The following is a 21,175-nucleotide window of genomic DNA, read 5'->3' as shown; positions in this document are numbered from 1 at the left end:
TTGTGTGGTGAGGGATATAGAAGCTGTGAAAAGTGGCCCTTACATTGTTTGCTTTAAATCTTTAGACCATTTGCTAAATAAATTAATATGCTGCATGTAGTGATATTGCATTAGTTTGATCTATGCAAACATTATAATCCTAATTTCGCCTCAAGGTGATTAGTAGTAATCAGTGTTGGTGTTTTCCTCATTGCTCTCATGAGCATTTTTTATACTGTACAGGTTAATAACTTTAAATATACCTAAATTAGGTCTATTAATAGATTTTGATTATACATGGGTTTTGAATCAGTGTTGGTAATCACAGGCAACCATTATTCGGTGTGGTGTTTCATAGTTCAGCATGAAAGCGTCACAAACAAGAAGTTACATTTTAATGAATAAATTGTCAGAAGGGAGGGTATGGGTATTCCAAACTTGGATAAGATGCCTCACAAGTGTCACTGTGTCTTTTTAATGTTTCTTGCCATAGCATTAAGGCTTTGCTCTCAGTGGAGGTCAGATCAATGTAGCCTGTTAAAGAGAAAGTTGGGGAAAGACAAGCTCTCTTCCCACTGCTGGCATGCTGGAAGACATAATTAGACAGCCTATTTCCATATGATTATAATGGCCTGGGAAAGAAGCATGTTTGTGTGGGTTTCGTCAGTTTGCACAAGCATATTTGGGGGACTTCTTGATGGAAATGATGGTTGTGTGTGGGAGGGGTTAAGCTCGTATGGGTGGTTGAGTGGCTTAGGAGTGCACATGATTAAAGGAGGGCTCTTCTGTGGAGGTAAAGACCACGGTCAGAGCTGACAGCTTGCCGTGACTTGTCAAACTCAGACGGAGCTGACACATTAAACAGTGATGATCATTCAAAACCATGCTTCTAGTCTGTCAATCTTCACTACAATAACCCTCAGACTACCTCTAAATTGGAGACACTTAACATATCCATATAGTGTTAGTTAATAAGTCTCTTGTATGCAAGGTGGGTGTATTTCTTTGAACAGCATTAGCTTTTGTGGTCTGCTGTGCAGAGAACTTGGTTGGCTTTCAAATTACAATGAGACAAAAGGAGCTGAGGAGGTTGGTGGACACCATCATAGAGGAATTATGAAGAGATCAAGGACTAGAGGAGGTGGGGATGAAGGGATAAAAAAAAGAGAGAGTAGTAGGTGGTATTTTTTAAAATTAAATGTCTGAAGGAGGCTAAAAAAGTCAAGTATCTCAAATTTATGGAACTTATAGTCAATGTTTTTTTTTTTTAATATGTATTTTCATTTATACGTTCAGTTGTCTAGAGCTCAAGACTTAAAGTACACTCATATCAGCTGTATTAGGGTAAAAATAAAATGTATGTAATGCATGGGTTACCTTCAAAGGTGCGTGGAGTCCAGTTGCATTTACTGAGGGTAGGAGTTGTCACTAGAAATGTTTTCAAGAGCTTTAAATATAGTTTGTTTTGAACCACTTGGAGTATCTGAGCATAGCTGCAGGATGTCCATCTCATGCTGGCTAGTAGTTAGTATTTCTCTCCACTGGTACATACTATATCTATCCACATCAAATGGACTTTCTTTCCTGTGTTCACACACACACACACACACACACACACACACACACACACCCCACACCCCCCACCCTCTTTATGCTTTTGCTGCTTTTCTATAATGACTGTTCATGTGGCTGTAGAAAATTTGTGCCATTATGAGAGATCTCATCAAATGCATAATCATTAAAGACTCTTTTCATTGTTGTTGAAAGGGAAGGTCTGATCACATAATACACACAGTGAGCAGATGGCTACATTTTTTTCTTTCTTACAATATGCAGCCTGCTATTTTCATATATATTTAGAAATCTGCCCATAATACAACCATATTCTGGATAGAAAATGGCTGATGTATTACAGTTAATTGGCTCCTCTTGTGCAGTACTTTTACTTTAAGCAATCACCAACGCACGTATTACCTTGACCTGTGATGGTGTATGGAAATGCTTGAGAATGTCACATATCACATGCTTGCCACAAACACGCACTCATTGTGGTCACTGGCTCTTTGCTTCCTTTTACATCTTTTTGTGTGTGGTTTACCTTCCTATGTCTGCTTTCCTTTTCTCCCCTTTTGTTTCTCCCTTTTTTTTTTTGTCTGCCTCAGTTTCTCAAGCATCAGCACCTCAATTTATTCCCAATTTGTATTTTTATGTTCTCATATCACCAAAGTAATGGGCTTGCTCGTTAAAAACATATTTGCTTTCGCGACTTTATTTTTCTGCTGTGATTTTTCATCCACACATGTACGTTTGTGTATGAAGGGAAGGGGAAGTGGTAGAGGGATGGGCGGAGAGATGTTTGCAAAGGCACAGGGAGAAAAAAAATGGAAAAATGGCAAATGACTTTAGAGATGAATGATTTAGGCTGTCATCAATCCATTGAATGACTTGGAAAATGTTAGGGTGGGCTTAACAACTGTTCAGATCGGACTGGTGCTGTCACATAGTGAAATGAAATGGAGATAATAACGCTTCATACCTGATATGACAGACGAGTCAGAAAATACTCATTTTAGCACAGATACACACACACACACACACACACACACCCATCCACACACACCCATACCCATCAGACCATTGGTAGATCTTCAAGAGGCCTTTAGGGGGCACTACTCCACTGAGAATAGAGGTGTTGGTAAACTTCATCCCCACAGGCCAGTACACAATGATTAACAGAGGCTTCTCAATAATTATGAATCTTTTGATGTAGCGTATTTAATTCTAGTCCAGATTTGTGACTTTATTTTTAAATGTGTATATTTACCTTCGCTACAGAGAGAGAGAGCATATGAGTTTCTTTGTGAAGCGCAATTGACTTGTAGGCGCTGATGCTTCATGCCGGAGTGATTTTAGTGGTTTCGACTTAGACATGATTTTGGTATAGCAGGACTAGAGGAGGAGAGGAGAAGAGAGAAAAAGCCTAATGAAGTCTGTTAATTTGCTGCTATCAGAATGAAAGTCTCAGACTAATTATGGCCCTGGGTCATCTAGTCTGGATCACAGAGAGAGGTGGCCCCTGCATGGTTCACTTTGATTAGCTCACTCACTACACAGCTCCTCACTTTATTACTCTGATCTCTCTCTCTCTCTCTCTCTCTCTCTCTCTCTCCCTCTCACACTGGTACTCACACATGCAACTCCGGTGGGGGGTGGGGGGGTAGTCAGTGTGCAAACAGACTAGTCAAGCTGTCATGTCAGCGTTAGTCAGGATGGTGGAGTGTGTGCATTGATGAAGCAGAGAGGCAAAGGTGAGGGCAGGTGTGGATAGTCCACGTAGCTACTGGACGTACTCGATGTCTCTTGTGCTCTCTGTCAGGCTGACTCAAGTTCAGGACTTAGCTGGATCAGAACCATACAGTGAGTCAACAGTCAAACCGCACGGCTGGTTTGACTGTTCATATCCTCTCTGTTGACTGTAGAGTTGACAGATGTGTCGAAATGGTGGATTTTTTCACTTGCTGCAGACAGCCCCCCTTCTGTGCATCAGATGTCTCATAGTGGATTTTGCTTCAGGCAATGGTGTGTGTGTGTGTGTGTGTGTGTGTGTGTGTGTATTATATATGTATGTGTGTGGTGTTTGCACATTGAATTGCGGGAGCCCTGAATTATCCTTGCTACAGAAACTCCCCTAATAGCAGTGATTTAAACTTTACCTGCTTCACTGCCTTGATTGGCTATTGGAAACAACACAGTGATTTAATTACCCTTTGAAGACTGCTGCCCTGTCAACTTTCCCCTTGCTGTGTGCTTGTATATCTGCTTTCTCAGGCAGAGATGATCGTATCACTGTAACATGCCATAAGTAATGAAGCCTCATCAAGAGAAAAGTCAACTCGAGGGTGTGATATCTCCTCAGGAAATAAGATAGTTGGACAAATATTGGATAAAATGACGGGCCTAATAAGCACACACATATAGTGTCTCGTGCCTGTCTCTCTCACTGCTGTCAGGTTCCTACTTCACTTGATAACTTCTTAGATGTTAGTATTAATTATCAAGTATATGTTTTTTTCATTTGACATTTTGTGTGTGTGTGTGTGTGTGTGTGTGTGTGTGTGTGTGTGTGTGTGTGTGTGTGTGTGTGTGTGCGCGCGCGTGCGTGCAAAGAGGAGGGTTGTGTTCCAGTAAGTTGTTCTCTCTGATTAGAATTCCATTCTGATAAGATGATGTGCTGGTGTGAGTGTAGAGGGCAATGGAGGAGTAGCAGCTTTTGGTGTGTGTGTGTGCGTATGCGTGTACGTGTGTGTGAGAGGGGCTTGGGTGGGGGGAGTTGAGGTGTTACTTGCGCGTCTCTGAGGCTTGCCTGTCATGTAAAGCATCAGTCATGCTCTTTCACAGCAGTTTTATTTCATCCGCCATTCCCTTTAGTGCTTCGACGGCACAATTCACTGATACTGTCTTGTGGGAAGTGCAGCTGTTTGGGAAGCATGTGTGTGTGCGCAGTGTTACACATTGTCATATTTTTGTCAATTGCCTTTAAACTGTGGCAGAGATTCGATCAAAGCCAGTCAGTAGAATTATTAAAAGTGAGACAAGTAGATAACTCTTTTAAGATTTTGGCTTTGTAGCCTCATCTGACCCTGTGCCTAAACATTCTTTTTCTTTTCGCAAGAAAAGAATAAAACTTTTCTCTCTTTAATACCCAAGACCCCATGATTTTTTTTTTTAATTCAAGAAAAGATTGGAACACAAATTGACATATTTATTTTGTTATTTTCACTGTGTATTTTCCCCAAAGTATACTACACTGGGGGCAAAGGAAAACTGAGACAGTCCTTCCTCTTCGCTCTATTTTTCATACTTATCTCTCCTCCCACAATCACACCATCAAGTTGACATTCATCACAGGCCTCCATTAAGAGGTCTTAAGTCGGAAGTGCTTAAACAGAAGATGGCTAGCACTGTGTGTACTGTGGCAGGGCAGAACAGGCCTTTCAACTCATGCTGTCTGTAATGCACTGCTCTCTGCCGTCTTGTGATCGAGTCCTGCTTTCCCTTCCTGCGTTATCTGATCTCAGCTTGTGACGTTAACTGGTTTTATTCAATGGCAACATTTGTCACTTTCTGTCGTGCTAACTCTCAAGATTCTCTGCCTCTTTAAACAGGCACAATCTTTTTCTTTTTTTTTTTTCAGAGAGTGTGTCATCTTTGAGCTCCAATTAATGTTATACATTACCATTAGAGCCTAAAATATATACTGTAGTCGCACCTATGCTGTGTCCTTTGCTACCTTCTTACTTTTGCTTGACTGGTGATGGGATGCAGACTCCCTACTGCTCTGCACTCACAAGTGTATCCTTATCTTCACCACTTCCTGGGTGATAGCGCAGTCTGATAACTACAACAGTCACTGCTCCGTCTGATTGATTAACCAGTGACCTCTGACCCCCTGCGGGACATTTTAATTGGCTGATTTATAATGAGCAGGCTTCCCTGAAGAAGAGCTGTTTTAAGGCCAGAGCGGATGAAGGGGTGATGCTGGAAGGGGGCAATCTAATTAGCTGATTTAACTGATAACACCTGAGGCAGCTTTGTGTGTGTGTGTTCGTGTGTGCGTGCGTGTGTCCCATTGCAGTATTATGTTAGGATAATTCATGGTTTAAATGACTAAGCCAGGTATGTTTATATGTTCTGAAGTGGTAAACACTCTGGTACTATGTGCTTTTGCGTGTGTTAGAGAGAGAGTTAGTGTGTGTTGGTGTAAATAAATTAGATTCTGTGAGGCTATAAGTTATGATGACTAGATCAATACAACTTAATGTAGTAAGCTGGAGGCTTTCAAGTACTGGCTTATTATATTGCATTCAAATGTCGAATTACATCAAATTCAAAATTACGTTCCCATAAGTTTTTTACACTGGTTTTAAAAGGAAATAGTGACAGATTTACATTTCATTCAGCCTTATAATTTAGCATACTTTACTTTGTTTTTGTAGTCTTGTAAAAGCAAATATTGTCATAGAGACATAACAGGGTTTTTCCTGGCAGAAAACTAGGCGGGGGTCGTACTAAGCCGTACTACCGTACGAAAAAAAAAAAAACCCTTACACGATGGGATGTAACGTTAATTTAAAGGAAACTTTTCAACAAGCTGGGTGTGCTTGGATGTAAAAGAGATAATATTCATTTGTAGGGTTGCCACATTTTATGTGAAAGAACGTGGCAACCGGTTTGGTTTTACTTGACATTACATTATTCACAGCACTTTGAGGACATAACATGAACGAAAATACGGGACAAATTGCGTCCCGTATTGATTCAAATCCACCAAGTACCGAGAATACAAGTACTAAAATAATTTTATTTTCAAATACGGGAAGATCAAGTACTGTACGGGCCGGGTGGGGGTAACCGGTGGCATTCACCTGTTCGCAGAGCCGCAAAATCAGGTCGCCGGCAGAAAATCCAGCGCGTTCGTATTCTTCTTCTTCTTCCGCAATTTTGGATGGCTCTGCATACTGCACGGATTAAGATACAGCGACACTGCATTGCCGTAGTGGCGTACAGCCGCAATTGCAGTGACAAACGTCAGATCCACTGAGTACCGAGAAAACAAGTACTAGAATTTTGTCGGGAAGCGGAGGCGGCACGAAATTTGACTGACGCGGCCGCCTCCCAATTCTTTATGCAGGGAAAACCCTGCTTAAAAGGAAATGCCTCGCGTCATTACTTGTTGCACATGTCTACTGAAGTAGTTGGCAGGTGGTAGAAAATAGAGTGTGTTAGCAGATGTTGTAGTGGCTGCTATCCTTCATGCCCATTTCAGTCAATTAGTTTTTTTTTCAGTTGGCAATTTGAATGGTTTTGTATCTATCATTTAACCTCTTGAACGTCATGTTTTCTGTTAACAAGCACTAGAAGTTAGAAAATAGATTTATAACGTGACAGTTATGACCACATCATATGTACAGTATAATCAACACTTTCTTCAAACCCAAGATATTTCTTTTATAGCTGCATTACATTGAATTTGTTGTAAATTGCTTTTTATAAACATTTGCCCAAAATCCAGCCTGACATCTTTTGAAACATTTGGATCGTGACCAAAGCTGCAACAACAACAGCAAAAAAATGGAAACAGAAACATCTGACAATTAATTTCTACAAAATGTCAAAAAACTGTGAAAAGTCCAAGTTGACATATATTGCTAAAGGTCTAAAACACACACACACACACACACACACACACACACACACACTGAACATGTCAGTGTTGCTATGTAGACCTGGATCAATCCAAACCACTCACTCACTGTATTGCATATCTTTAAAATATCATTACTTTATCTGGCACAGGCCACTTTGTTACTATAAAACTTCTACAGTATGTGTATCTATGTATCTATTAGTCATAATGTGTAGTATTTACAGCAACAATTTTTTTGTTAGTTGTCTTGTTTTTTTCTTTGTGTAGTAAAAATATTTATTATTTTATTGTCCAGCACTTTGGCCCTAGAGGAACATCTTTTCATTCTGTCATATGTGTGACAATGTACAATATGGTTGAAATGACAATGAAGCTTGATTTGATTTTGCTTTGATTACTATGACATCGATATTTTTAAGTGAAAAGTGATTAATCGAATCACAATAGTTGCTATAGCCCGACTCATATAACGACTAATTATTTCTGCTCTGATCTTGACCAAGAGTGAAAATGTACAAGGTGTGTCTGTGTGTTAATTGTAACTGCGGACCAGGACAGGGTTAATAGTTAGTTGAATTAGTTTAATGTTCACGTAATTAATTGTCCTCCTTTCTCATCTCCCTCTCCCATGATAAAAAAATTTCATTTGTCCTCCTCGTCTGTATTTTGCATTTCTCCTCTCTCACATATTGAAAGACTGTGAGGAAAGTGTTCCAACAGAGGAGCCACGTAAGTTCAAGGATAGCTCACTGTGTGGCCGTGTTTGTGTATTTCTGTGCGTGGTGGGTTGTACCGCAGGTGTGCATGTTTGTGGACAATGCTAACAGTCTTGTCTGTGGGAGCTCCCAGCATACCACCTCACTTTCTAACTAGAACTGGATCCCTGAATGAAGACCGAGCCCAGGTGGAAAAGTAGAAATACCTTTCTAGTGGATTAAATCCCATGCTCTCCTCTCCTCTCCTCTCCTCTCCCTTTCTTCTCTCCTCATACACCATAATTACAGCACCAGACAATTACCCAGCGTACTCCTGGGATGCACATTTTGTTCTCTTAATCTGGTGTTTTAAATAATTAAAACCAACCATGAACTCCTTTTTGTGAGTGTGGCTCAAGAGGGTTGTGTAGTGTGCACATATCTGTGTGTGTATTCCTATTGGTTTGTTGTTTTGCTGTTTATAATCCTAAATCGCATGATGCCTTTCCTATCTACCAATAGTACTGACACAATCCCACCTACCTTGCTCCATGTGACCCAGAACAGATTTGCCTTCACCAGTAACCTAAATACTATTGGTGCAATATTTTGTTTATGGAACAACCATGGTTCAGCCATACTTTACTCCGTCAGTGGTGTGATCACAACACTCTACCATAATCCCTTTCTCCATGCTTTACTAGCAGCATGGCAGCCAGTCATGGCAGACTATGTCATTGTTCACTTGGAAAAAGCAAACACAAAAAAGAAACAGATGTTTCACATAGTTGTGGGCGATTTTCAAACAGCTGACATCTTTAAAATGAGTACAGTATTACAACTAAATAAATAAATAAAATTCATCCAGACAACCTTTACATTCCATTTCACTTTCTTCCCTTCTTTATGTTGCACTCAGACACTGAACACGGACATTTAAATCTCATAATCTCACTGTGAATGAATTTTTGTATATCACACATACTTGTTGTCAGCAGTACTCTTAGTGCACACATTTGTGTAAATCTTGCCTTTATGTGTTGATAATAATTCAGTGTTTCTGTCTTTATCAGCCAAAAAACAAGAGGAGGATCTGGAGGATAAGAAATCCATAAAGAAGAGAATTAAAGAGCTCAAGGTGCTCGATCCCAAGATTGCACAGAATCTATGTAAGTATTTGTTTCCTCTCAGCCCACTCCTCCTCCCAAGGAGTGGATTTATACACATGCGCGTTTTTTGATGCTACAGTGTACTGGACCTGTCTGTAGTTCTAGCCTCACTTTTGCCCTTCAATTCACTTAAATTACCTCCTGTATCCCATTTGTTCTTTGCATGTTATAAAGTCACCTAAAAGAGAAGTTTGGCAGCCATTGAGTTACACCTTTTTTTGCTGCTATAGTGATTATAGCAAGACAAACACTTAACCGTGAACTTGGCCACCGCTATCTGTGACTCACGTCTTCACACACACACACACACACACACTGAGAAGATTAACGATGTTAAGCCTCCATTAAGGAAAGAACAAACGGGAGGAAAAATGCTCCTATGTATGATCACATTTATGTGTCTGTCTGTCTGTCTCAAGCTCTCTTTTTCTCTAACTTTCTCACTCACACTTGTGCGCTCGTGTGTGAGTGACGCCTGCTTGGTTTATAATGACCGTTTTAAAAGGATTCAGCATTAATGAGGAACCAGCTGATCTCTTAAGCACTCCCAGATCTTAGTTCCTCATTGGCTTATATCAAGGGGAGCTATGACCTTTGTTTCATGTATTAAAAGAAAATGAGACTAATCAGCCCAGTAACAGTGATAAATCATGCAGTGTAAATTATAGAGCGGGAATGAGGAGAGACGAGAAGGAGAGTCGGCAGTTTGTGTTCCACCATAGGAGGTAGAGGGACTAAGCTTTGATTGAAAATTAGTATGACTTAAGGTCTGTTGTTTGACTGATGCCAATACACTGAAAATATATTCAATTTCTATTGTGTTAAAATGTCCTTTTAGCAATAAAGGTACAGAGCTCACATTTTTACATGGAGAAGAGGGCCTAATTAGTCAATCAGACTTCTACTGAATGTATGCAGTTATTTTTATCTTGAACTGTTTAAATACTGGCTCCCCCAAACTTTGCTTGAAGTCACCGCAGTAATTGTTGGTAGCAATGCATCTTAACTGTCTATTTGCTCTTAGTGATGTACTATAAAATCTGTCAAATGAGCCTGGAAAAAGGAAGTGTAATCCTATTTTCGTCACCATGAATTTGTTTCCTGGTTTTACTGTAAATCATGTCAAGTTGATGTCTGTAACACACCAGACTCGCTTAAATACAAAACACTTAGAAGCTAGGATATTAAACGATACTTAAATCATCACATTTTTCCTTCAGATTTTCCCAATAATATTTAAATTTCGCATCATCTGGCTCCTAGCCTAGTCACACATCTTTTAACTGTCAGGGCTTTTTTTGACGGTTCCACTGGCTATACTAATGACAAGGAATTGCCATTCAGTCTCTGGTGGTACCACTTGTTCGAGGATCTCATGCTTGCTCAACCACTGTAATTTCTTAAATCACTTTTTCTAAAAACAGTTTTATGTCTGGCTGGCTTATGTATTGATGTATCTGTAATGTTATATCTCTTCAGATCCTACTCACAGTTCCCCTCTTGTGTCCTTGAGCTTTTTTTATCTCACATCATTATTTGTTTTGTTTTTTATTATCTTTTTGTTTCTTGTTATTAAATTGTATGACCTGAAATTCTTGAATCATTTTTTTATTTACCACAGCATTTGTTGCATTTTTTGTTTGTTTCTAGCCATCTTTCTGGGTTCCTTCCGTATGCCTTATCAGGAAATCCGTCGCATGATAGTGGAGGTGGATGAAGAGCAACTCACTGAACCTATGATCCAGGTAAGGAAAAACATTTCAGAGCTTCAGTTACTTATGTGACGCTAGTAGAAGACTTTGTTGGACAGTCCGCCTAACTCTTATGTGCACGTAACCAGTTCTTAAATGGAAAGAATATTGGAAACTAGCTCAACTGACAATGTGCAAATGTTATTTTTAGTGCTGCCCTTCTCCTTCTCAGTTGTTCAGGCTCATGCCTCAACTCTTGTTTGTTGCCTTGATTAGTTGTCTACCTTGAAATGGCATGCAGCCTCCTTTATCTCTCTCTCTCTCTCTCTCTGTCTTCTTCTGTCTGTCTGTCTGTCTCTGTCTGTCTCTCTTTCTCTCTCTCTCTCTCTCTAGGCTTGCATAAACTAGCAGTCTGTCTCTTTTTCTGTCTTTCTTTGTCTGTCTGTCTGTCCGTCCATCCATGTTGACTGAAGTTCTGAAGAAGTTCCTGCCTCTTGTTTTCCTTTGGTTTTGTTTTTACTATTATTATTTCCCACCAGTCCACACTCGACATGGTTTTAATTTTTAATTTTTTAAAATTTATTCAAAATCAATAATTGAATTCTCTTATTTAAAAAAAAGTATTCAGACCCATAATTCAGTACTTTGTGGAAGCCCCTTTGGCGGCAATTACAGCTTCGAGTCTCTACAAACTTTGCTCACCTGGATTTGGGCAGTTTATCCCATTATTCCTGACAGATCCTCTCAAGCTCTGCCAGATTGGATGGGAAGTGTCTGTGATCTCCCATCCTCAGGTCTCTCAACAGATTATCCATGGGTTTTTAGTTTGGGCTTTGTTTGGGCCACTCAAGGGTAGTCTTACTTGTCCAAGCGTTTTCTTGGCTGTATGCTTAGGGTCATTGTTGTGCTGAAAAGTGAACTGTTACCCCAGTCTCCCTCGTCCCTGTGGCTCAGAAGCACCCCATAGGATGATGCTGCCACCTCCATTCTTCACCATAGGAATGATAATAGCCAGATGGTGAGCAGCGCCCGGTGTTTGCCAGACTAAGTGTTTGGAGTTCTGCTTAAAAGCTCCACTTTTTGTTTTATCGAACCAGAGAATCATGTTCTCAGGGTGCTTAAAATGCACGCATACATTTCTCTTCTGACTTGAACAGAACGCTGTTATGGAGGGTTTGAGCCCTGCCAACAAATGCCCTAGTAACCTCTGTCTCCAGCTTGGCCCTGGGAATAGTCAGCAACAACTGGTCAGTAGACCGCAGGCTACTAACAGGAGTGTAAGGACAGAGAAGGTCAGCTGTGTAGGATGGGGCAAACAAGCAAGGAAACTTTAAAATCAATTCTGAAGGACACAGGTAACCAGTGAAGGGAGGCTAGAACGGTGAAATGTGCTCCAATTTTCTAGTTTTTGCCAGTAACTTTGCAGACATATTTTGTACAACTGACCTCTAGGGCAGTCCAGCAAACAACAGTTACAGGCTTAAATAGCTCTGATCAAAAGTATGAATAAGTGTACCATAAGCATACAGTCTACATTCCTCAAGCTAAATTTAAATCAGCTTATAGATGACACCAAATATGTAAAGAAATGGTGTCTTGTGTGCACTAGATGTTGAGGAAGTTGACTGGTGCATTTAAGGACTTGTTTTACAGTCGGTGTGTGGATAAGCTGAGCTGAAACAAATCAGCAAAAACAAATCTGAGCTTCGGCTGTACATTTTAAAGAATTCATTCAATCAATAATTGTTGATTACAACAGGCAAATAATTAATGGTCATTAAGGCAAATTCCATTATAGTGCATCAATAAAAACTCAAGTAATGGAAGTGGCAATATTTGTCCTGACTCCAGGCATCAGGAACAGATTTTCAACCCAATTTAAATGCATTAGACCAATATATTTACCTCACTACAGAAGTATTTGTTGAGATGGCTGTTACATTTAAATGAGAGGGCAATGAAATCAATGTGGTTTAAATATTTTAGCATTTATTCCTTTTGGTTGTCTTGAAAAAAAAAAAAACCCAATCACAATTTCACATTCAATTGTCTATAAACATATACCTGTATATAAACCTAAGAATATAATACTATATTTTATAGTAAAAGCCATTTTATTGCAGTGACAAAACTTTAGAAGCGAAAGTCACCAACAGCACTGAAAGTCACAGCAAATAGAACAGCAGTAGGTTGGATTTCTAAACAAACACAGCACAAAGAATGGTAGTCCTAAGGCTCATTCTAAATTAAATTGAAAGAAAACACCACATTGCTCTTCAAGCATGGACTGTGGGCAACTACATTGTTGTTGAAACCTAGATATACAGAGCCCAAGGGTAAAAAGGGTTTAATTTGACCCGATTACGTTAATTTTGGACAATTTAAATCATTATATTTTGCACATGTTTAAAAAACTGAAGCATGAACATGAGGAAGATATACTGTAGTAACCAAGTACAATTAGTGTAATTAAATGTGTCAGTCATCATGACATTATCACCACAAGGCTATTTTTGAATAAATGTGTACCGGTTGCTTTCCCTACTCTGCATTCCTCCGTGCTGCTTCTCACTCCCTTTGTTCCTCTCTCCTTTTTGTAGAATCTTGTAAAGCATCTGCCGGAGCAGGAACAGCTGAACGCCTTGGCCAAGTATAAAAATGAGTACGCAAATTTGTCAGAGCCTGAGCAGTTTGGGGTTGTGGTGAGTACACACAATCGTACACAAACATGCACACACAAAATTCTCACCTCCCCACCAGCTGGATACTGTGTAGCTCTAACACCATGTGCAGGTGTATCACAAACAATATTTTTCTGTGTCGCTGAGTTTCAATGTATAATGAATACAGTGGTTTAACAGAACAGAAATATGCATACACAGTTTTATAAAGCTAGTTTATTACCATCTTAATATTATAGTAATGTAAACTTTTCTTGTATTTGCATCATATCTTTCCCTCAGCACTTCTCTTCTCTTTCTAAACGCAATCACACACAGACACACATACACACAAATTGAGCACTTTCATATGAATATCCTAATCCTAAGCTTTTTAAAATTCTATCTTTTTAAGCCTTAAGAGGAACGACAGGACACCTGTGGACTCCTGTGCTAATTTATGCACATTAAAGAGCAGCTCTGCTGCGTAATTATGTCTGCATCGTTTTCTTAAATACTTTTCAAAAGAGGTTTATTCAGAATTATGCATGAGGAGTGTAGCACTTTTTGTGTATTTTGTGTTTCTGCCTAGCAACTAACTTACTCACAAAACATGCCATAATCTTCATTTGCCCCATGCACCCACCTGTTTGTAATCACACATGAAAGAAGTCTTATCATTGAATGAAAATGCAGTTATTGCGCGGTAGATGAAGGGGGAGGGTTGAGCATGAGCATGCTCAGCTTTTGTGTATAGTTCATCAGGGAGACATAGAACAAAGAAGAGCATGCTTATATAATGTTTTTTTGCTGCTGTGCCTGCCTGGGACCAAGGAGGCCTGTGTGCTTTCACCTATCAGAAAAGCTCATGTTCAAAGGGAATTTTTAATTTACCGTTGAGCAAACACAAGCATTTTATCTTTTATTTTTTCCGATATCCACCATTCTCACACTTGATTTGAACTCTACCTTGTGTGTATTGTAAGCAATAATGGATCGCATTAAAAAAGCCCTTAAAGTGCTTTGGACACAATGCCAATGTAGACATTTAAAATGTCTTTCTGCAGCTACACAAATAAGTTAAATGTTCTCTGTGACAAGAAATCAAAAGGCAAAAAAGTTCTCTATCTTCCAACAGGGTATTAATTTCCATCCATCGCCATGTTATTAGATTAAAGGATATTCTAATGAGTTTTACACTAGTCAACTTCATGCAGCACAGTAGCTTTTATTGCTGTATCAGTTGAGCTTGCTGACTTACAGACTTCCAGGCAACCTCTGGCCTCAGCTGTAGCCACGGTTACTGGCACTTCTTTAAATTAAAGTCTTTCATTGAGGACTTAAATTGTTGTTGACACTCTACATAGACTTTTATTACAAGTTGCTAAATTATTTTCTCTAATTAAGTTTTTTATTTTGTCTGTGTATATGTGGGTATTTGTGATGATTTGTTTATCTATTTATTGTATCACATTTTCTGCATATTTGTGTTAAGGACTCCCTTGAAGATGAGAGTTTATTCAAGGGGTTTATCCTACTAATACATGTTGATATATTTGTTTTTACACTATATCATGCATCATTTTGAAATACACTGTTTTTATTCCTGATAATATGAAATAATAGCAATTCTGCAGTATGTCAACAGTTTACCACCTCACTGAACTCTGCCACACACACACTATATTTTCCATAACTTCTTCTGTATAATCCATTTTGTTATGTTGTTCTTTTGTTATGTGTTGAACCCCTTCCATCAAGTTGTAAATAATATCTTCCTCAGCTCAATTTTGTCCAATGCCCATCATAGCCTTCATGGAAACAACAGCTGTACACATTCACTCTGAAGGCACCCTGGTGCATTTTCTTCCTTTCTTCTCCCCCTGATTATTATTTCGTTAATAAAATATCCTTTTCACACAATTTACCTCATCATAAAGCGTTTCAGCTTTCTGTGTGGTTCTTGTGCCACTTGCCTTTCCCCAATTTTGTCTTATTCCTCCCCTGCCCTGTTTCCTCTCTCTGCTCTCCTCTCATACAAACACACACAGAACACGCACACGCGCTCACTCACTCCCCGACTGAAATAGTCATTTGATAACATTACAGTAGCTATAATTAAACCCTTGATGGAGGACATCAAACCGCACAGCCAGCTGTTGTGTGAAACAGACAATTGGAACCTGCGCCCTCCCCACCACCCCACACACATACACAATCACTGTTGTGGCCAGGCTCTGGGCCCAATGCAATATTTTCCAATTTTCTCTAATTGTGTGAGAGTGGTAATCCAAGGCAGCCTATTGTATATTCCACCCCCTCCGCTGCCTGCCCTATATGGACACTAACTCCACAATTAACTTACCAGACCTGGGTCCCAAATCAAATCACTGCCAGCATCTATTACTACTGCCTAGCAACACTTTCTAGCATGCTGGTTGCATAAATGTCTTTTAAATTAGATTGGCTAAATGTGAGAGTGTGCCAAAAGTGTGATTGTAGTTACTTAAAGTTTAACTATGTTCTTTGACTTTCTTCTCTATGTCTGACATACTTTCCCTTACTCTTGTTTTTCTCCTCTCCTGCTTTATCTTCTCTATAATCCCCTTTTTCATATTATTCTGTCCTCCTTCGTGCTTCCTTGTTTCCTCCGTCGCTCTTCCCCTCTCCTAGATGAGCAGTGTGAATCGGCTGCGTCCTCGCCTCAGCCACATCCTCTTCCGCCTGCAGTTTGAGGAGCAGGTAAACAACCTGCGTCCAGATATCCTGGCTGTAAACGCCGCCTGTGATGAGGTCAGGAAGAGCTGCTCCTTTGGCCGCTTGCTGGAGCTGGTGCTGCTGCTGGGGAATTACATGAATGCAGGCTCTCGAAACGCACAGTCTTATGGCTTCGACCTCAGTTCCCTCTGCAAGGTGAGGGTAAAATGCTGGCCTTATATCAGCTGTTCACATACAGTATGTAGACCCTTATCCATCCACTACCAGTGGTTCAACAGGAGTGATGAAGTGTTAACAAAAAGCTCATGAGATAATCTTTTTCCATACATTTTACAGTTGTGTTTGCAATTGGAATTTAGTAACAGCAATTGTGTTGTTTTTACTATAGTCAATCAAAGTTTGATATGGAGACCATGTACAAACTGAATAGAATGTTTTAGATCCCTGCGCGAAGAATGCCTGCCATGTTTTTCTCATTCTGAATCACTCTCATCACTTCTCATCACTGCAGGCTCTGATCACATGGGTTCAAAAACCTCATATGTTTAAATTTGCAATATGCATATCCACAACAAAAAAGTAGTTTTTAGACTAGAAGACAATGTTTAGTTTAGAGGACAGAGTCAGTGTTTTTGATGACTTTTGTGTGCAAATGTAAGGTGTGTTGTGCTTGTGTGAGTGTCTGGGTTAACATATCTGATCATATCTACACTTGTTTGTCTTTTTGCATGAAAGAGTGAGTGTTTTTTTTTTTGTGTGTGTCACTTTGGCTGAGCCCTATCACTGAACTCATCTAAAGTGGCTGCTGTGATGAGACACTGTGTTTGAAACTATTTCATTTGATTGAACTCTATCAGCCCCACAAGACAGTTTTTTCTCTCTATCGCTTGGCATCTATCAAAGCAGACAAACTCAGGGAATACTTTATTCTCATTCTCCTGCTCAGAATAGATAACTGGCTATGGCCAGTATCCCTTTGAAAGTTCACACACCCTGCATGACTGCCCAAGCTTAGTGGGGCAGAGACATAGCAAATGCCCATACCTGTGGAGTTTATATGGCATAAAGACAGAACAGTAGGATTTCTTGTATGATAGTGATGGTGACAGGGAACAGAGTGTGATCCTGGAGTGGGAGACTCCTCCAGTGGTTACATTACAGCTGGTGGCACACTCACTGCAGTTTCCACAGTAACAACCACTGCAGCCATTCATCACTGCCACATCTCTGCCCTGTGAGACTTAGGTGCTTATTTTCATATAAACACCACTGCATGCGTATGCACAAATGTGGATTTGCTGCATTTACTTGACAGTAAAATAATCGATTAATTAAAGTATCACGGAATAGGTTTTGTGTTTAGTGTATTTCTAATGCTGCTGTTCCAGTGTGTTTGTTTCTTATCTTTGTGCTCGAATGTTGGAGGACCAAGGTGTGAGTTGATGTCAGAGGCAGGACACACAGAGGAAGACATCACCTTCATGCCTGTTCCCGAGTTTGACAACTTAATTCCATGGCACACTCCACAGCGCAAGAAAATTGCACCCAGCCCAACTGGAAAAAGCAAAATGTTTACATTGTCAACTATGATTACCATCCATCTAAATTCAGAGAGGGACCTTTTGTGAGTGAGCACTTGAAGCTTTTGGAAAAAAAAAAAAAGGGAAAACAGAAATGAAAAGAGAGATGAGAATGTTTGATTAGAGGAGATAATACAAACATGATTAAACCCAGCGGGGCTGAGTGCACTGCTGTCTACCAATAGATCACCTAGAGAGATACACAGCAACGCACTCCACAGGAGGGATGTTTGGCGGGGATACTGAGAGACATCTTGGAATTAGACTGTAAAAGAGCGATGATGGAAATTTATCAGAGAAATTGAAAAATTGTTATGTGTGGGGGAGAGAGGCACGAAGCGCAGGAGAGGTCATGACATTGTGAATATGCTTCCACCGCATGAGTACGAGACATGAAATCATCTGTAGCACTGTCAACCCTCAGCATTTATGAAGCTACTGAAAGGGTTTACAGTAGCTGAATGAGGACAATGACACATGCTCCTATGTCACACAACATCCCACAGATATGGTTATAGAACAATATCTGCTGATAATTCTCTACTGTGGCTTTGTTTTTAAAGTAAGATGGACTCTACAAATTTATGCACAAATAAGAATTATATTTTGTTTGTTCATTTAGTAAAAGAACAGCAATACTTGTTAGGCTTAGCCTGTGACATTTGAAGTAACAAGCAAAGTCTGAGGTACCGCTGCAAATATCCTCTCACTCTGTCCCTAATTGATACAGTTAATCCTGTATTGAGACTAAATGAGCTGAAATAAATGTCATCTTTTAATGCCAAAGGTCTTTGTATATAACTATACTGTATGTTTGTGTATGTGTGTTCTACTACAGCTAAAAGACACAAAATCAGCAGACCAAAAGACCACATTACTCCACTTCCTGGCACAAGTGTGTGAGGAGGATTTTCCAGATGTGATCAAGTTTATTGAAGAACTGGAGCATGTGGACCGAGCTAGCAGAGGTAATATACATTATTACCCATATACACAATCTTACACACAGATGGACACAAAGTTAGGACATCTTAACAGTTTAACATTACGTTTACCTCTTACTCTCTCTGCGCCAATATCACAGTGTGATTGTCTGTTATTTTGGATTGCTGTGTGTGTCAACTTAGGTTCTTTAGCTTTCCCAGCGCACAGGGAGTTTCATACACTCGCTCTCATATCAACATCCCTTGCAATATTTTCCACTGGTCTTACAAATGCTAATTTAGTAACCAAATAGTTGGACCGTATTTTGAGCCAACAAAAGGAATACAAACACAAAAGTATGTTTCTTTTTTTTCCTCTATGTTTTACAGCTTTGTGTGACAAACAAAAGCCTCTTTAGCTTCGAGTTAAAGAGAGAAAAGCCTTTTATGTTATCTTCTGTTCAGCATGTTGTTTAGACAACTGAGGGCGTGCGATTAAAACTGAAAACTAAATAATATTCTAGAAACTTTCAAATGCTTTGGCCCTTTATTTGATGTTGACCATTAAGCACTATCACTTGACTTACTGTAAGCAATAGCGATTGTATGGTCAGTGGCAAGAGGTAGGTGATTGGAAAGGTGAGCCTAATGAAAAGATAATGAGCTGTGTGGGTTGTCCGGCTATATAAAGTACTGATATAAGGAACTTAATCGCATTTTAACATTGTGTCATTTCACATCACTTAAGTTAAGCCTCCATCAAAACAAATTACTTTCACCTGAGACTCTGAGTTCAAGATCACTGCACCCACATACAGTAGTAATGTCCAGCATGAAAAGGCAGTTCAGTCATCAACAGAGCAAAAACATTATATTATATTACGATAGATAGATAGATAGATAGATAGATAGATAGATAGATAGATAGATAGATACTTTATTTATCCCCTAGGGGAAATTCATATGTCCATCAGCTCATTGTTGATAATATTAATTATAATAATAAAAACAGTTAATAATAAATAAACAGTAATATTTAGGTTAGTCCACTTCCTTTGGCCGAGTTGTTGTATAGCCTGATGGCAGTGGGAACTCCTGAACCTCTGTGTTCTGCAGCGCAGTGAGATGACACGTTTGCTGCACCTGTAGCTGCTTCTCTGTCCTGCCAGAATGTTGTGGAGAAGATGGTTGCTATTGTCTAAGATGGCCTCCATCTTACATTGCATGCGTCTCTCCACAACAGTCCTGAGTGAGTCCAGACTCTTTCCAAGCACAGACCCAGCCTTTTTGACCAAATGTTGTTTTATTACTGTTACAAATAATAAGCGATAGATATGAGAAATTGTTTTTCATATTTGCTTGTTTTGGATGTATTCGAGCAGAGATCCAGTCATTAAATTATATGGTTCAGAGAGCTTAATGCATAAACAGAACTGCCTACCTAGACATTGTTTTCACATAGACAGAAATGGAACATTCTTTTTCTGTATTCCTCTGTTTTACTTTGAGCTTCACTCTTACCTTTCTACTTTTGTAACTCTCTGGGGATTATTCTGGGATTAGATGCTTGTTGGTTCTGTAAACACGCATTGTATTTTACCAGCTTGGTGTTTGATCTTTGCTACACTCTGCTCGTCTGCACTGCTGTTTGATACTAACATTAATCTTCGTAGCATATCTACAGAGTTATAGGTTCATTTTTCAAGAGAATAACTCAGGTCAGTGCACTGTTTTAGATGTAGCTTAAGTCTCTGTGTTGATTTAACACTAATTGGCTGCTTTCTTGATAATCCGAGGCACATGTGCACACACAAATATGCACACACAATCTAAGTTTGGCCAGTTTATCTGGAGTATGGTGAAGGTCACAGGCAAGTGGGAAGAGACTGGGTGGTCAGAAGAGACTTGGTCATGTTCTTTGTGTGTGTGTGTGTGTGTGTGTGTGTGCGTGCGTTCGTGCGTGTGTGCGTGCACGTGTGTGCGCGCGTGCGCATCTTTGCAACTATATATGCATGTGCGGTCGTATTGTCACAGCACGTTTGCTACTCCAAAGAAGATTTTACCCACTGCTCCGGTCCCAGCAGGAGGGAGTGAAAAAAAGGGTGAGGAGGAGAAAACATAGTGAGGATGAAATATGTGATTTTATTGTTTTGACTCCTCCTTGTAAGAACCCCTCCAGGTTTTGTTGTTGCTTTGATAATCTGTTGGATAATAATGCTCCTGTTGAGTGTTTCATTTCTGCCACCTGTGCTGTTTGAGTGTCCGCAAGCCCTGGGCCAAGACTCATAGGTACGAGGATGCGATCAATGGGAAGCACAATCCTTGGATCTCTCTTCAGGCTTTGTCCATGTCCTTACTTCATGGATCTCAAGCTGTGTGTATACTGTATTCACACCTAGATATAGTCCTCTTTTTCCATCACTGTCTTTCTCTCTGTTGTTGTGCCATTAAGAGGTGCATACACTAAATGTGTCATCTCTCCATATCTAGTGTTCAGACACACAAATCCCATTTCGTCTTTGTAAACCATGCTCTTGAGTGACTTCCTTTTCA

General features: G+C 39.8%; 1 protein-coding gene across 1 annotated transcript in view; it reads left to right on the top strand.

The window, feature by feature from the left end:
* LOC111668360 (protein diaphanous homolog 3-like) overlaps positions 1 to 21,175 on the top strand; it is a 154,165-nt gene that overhangs the window by 57,934 nt on the left and 75,056 nt on the right. The window contains exons 18-22 of the mRNA XM_087178787.1: positions 8,955 to 9,050; positions 10,701 to 10,795; positions 13,342 to 13,443; positions 16,075 to 16,314; positions 18,538 to 18,667. Of these exons, the coding sequence (XP_087034913.1) occupies positions 8,955 to 9,050; positions 10,701 to 10,795; positions 13,342 to 13,443; positions 16,075 to 16,314; positions 18,538 to 18,667 (663 nt within the window). The remainder of the gene's footprint in view (positions 1 to 8,954; positions 9,051 to 10,700; positions 10,796 to 13,341; positions 13,444 to 16,074; positions 16,315 to 18,537; positions 18,668 to 21,175) is intronic.

The sequence above is a fragment of the Seriola lalandi genome, unplaced genomic scaffold, assembly GCF_002814215.2.
Source record: "Seriola lalandi dorsalis isolate HSWRI2012SDOR001 ecotype SW California unplaced genomic scaffold, Sedor1 jcf7180002054735, whole genome shotgun sequence".
Lineage (NCBI taxonomy): Eukaryota > Metazoa > Chordata > Actinopteri > Carangiformes > Carangidae > Seriola > Seriola lalandi.
The sequence above is the reverse complement of the archived record's forward strand: the minus strand, read 5'-3'. Positions and strand labels throughout refer to the sequence as shown.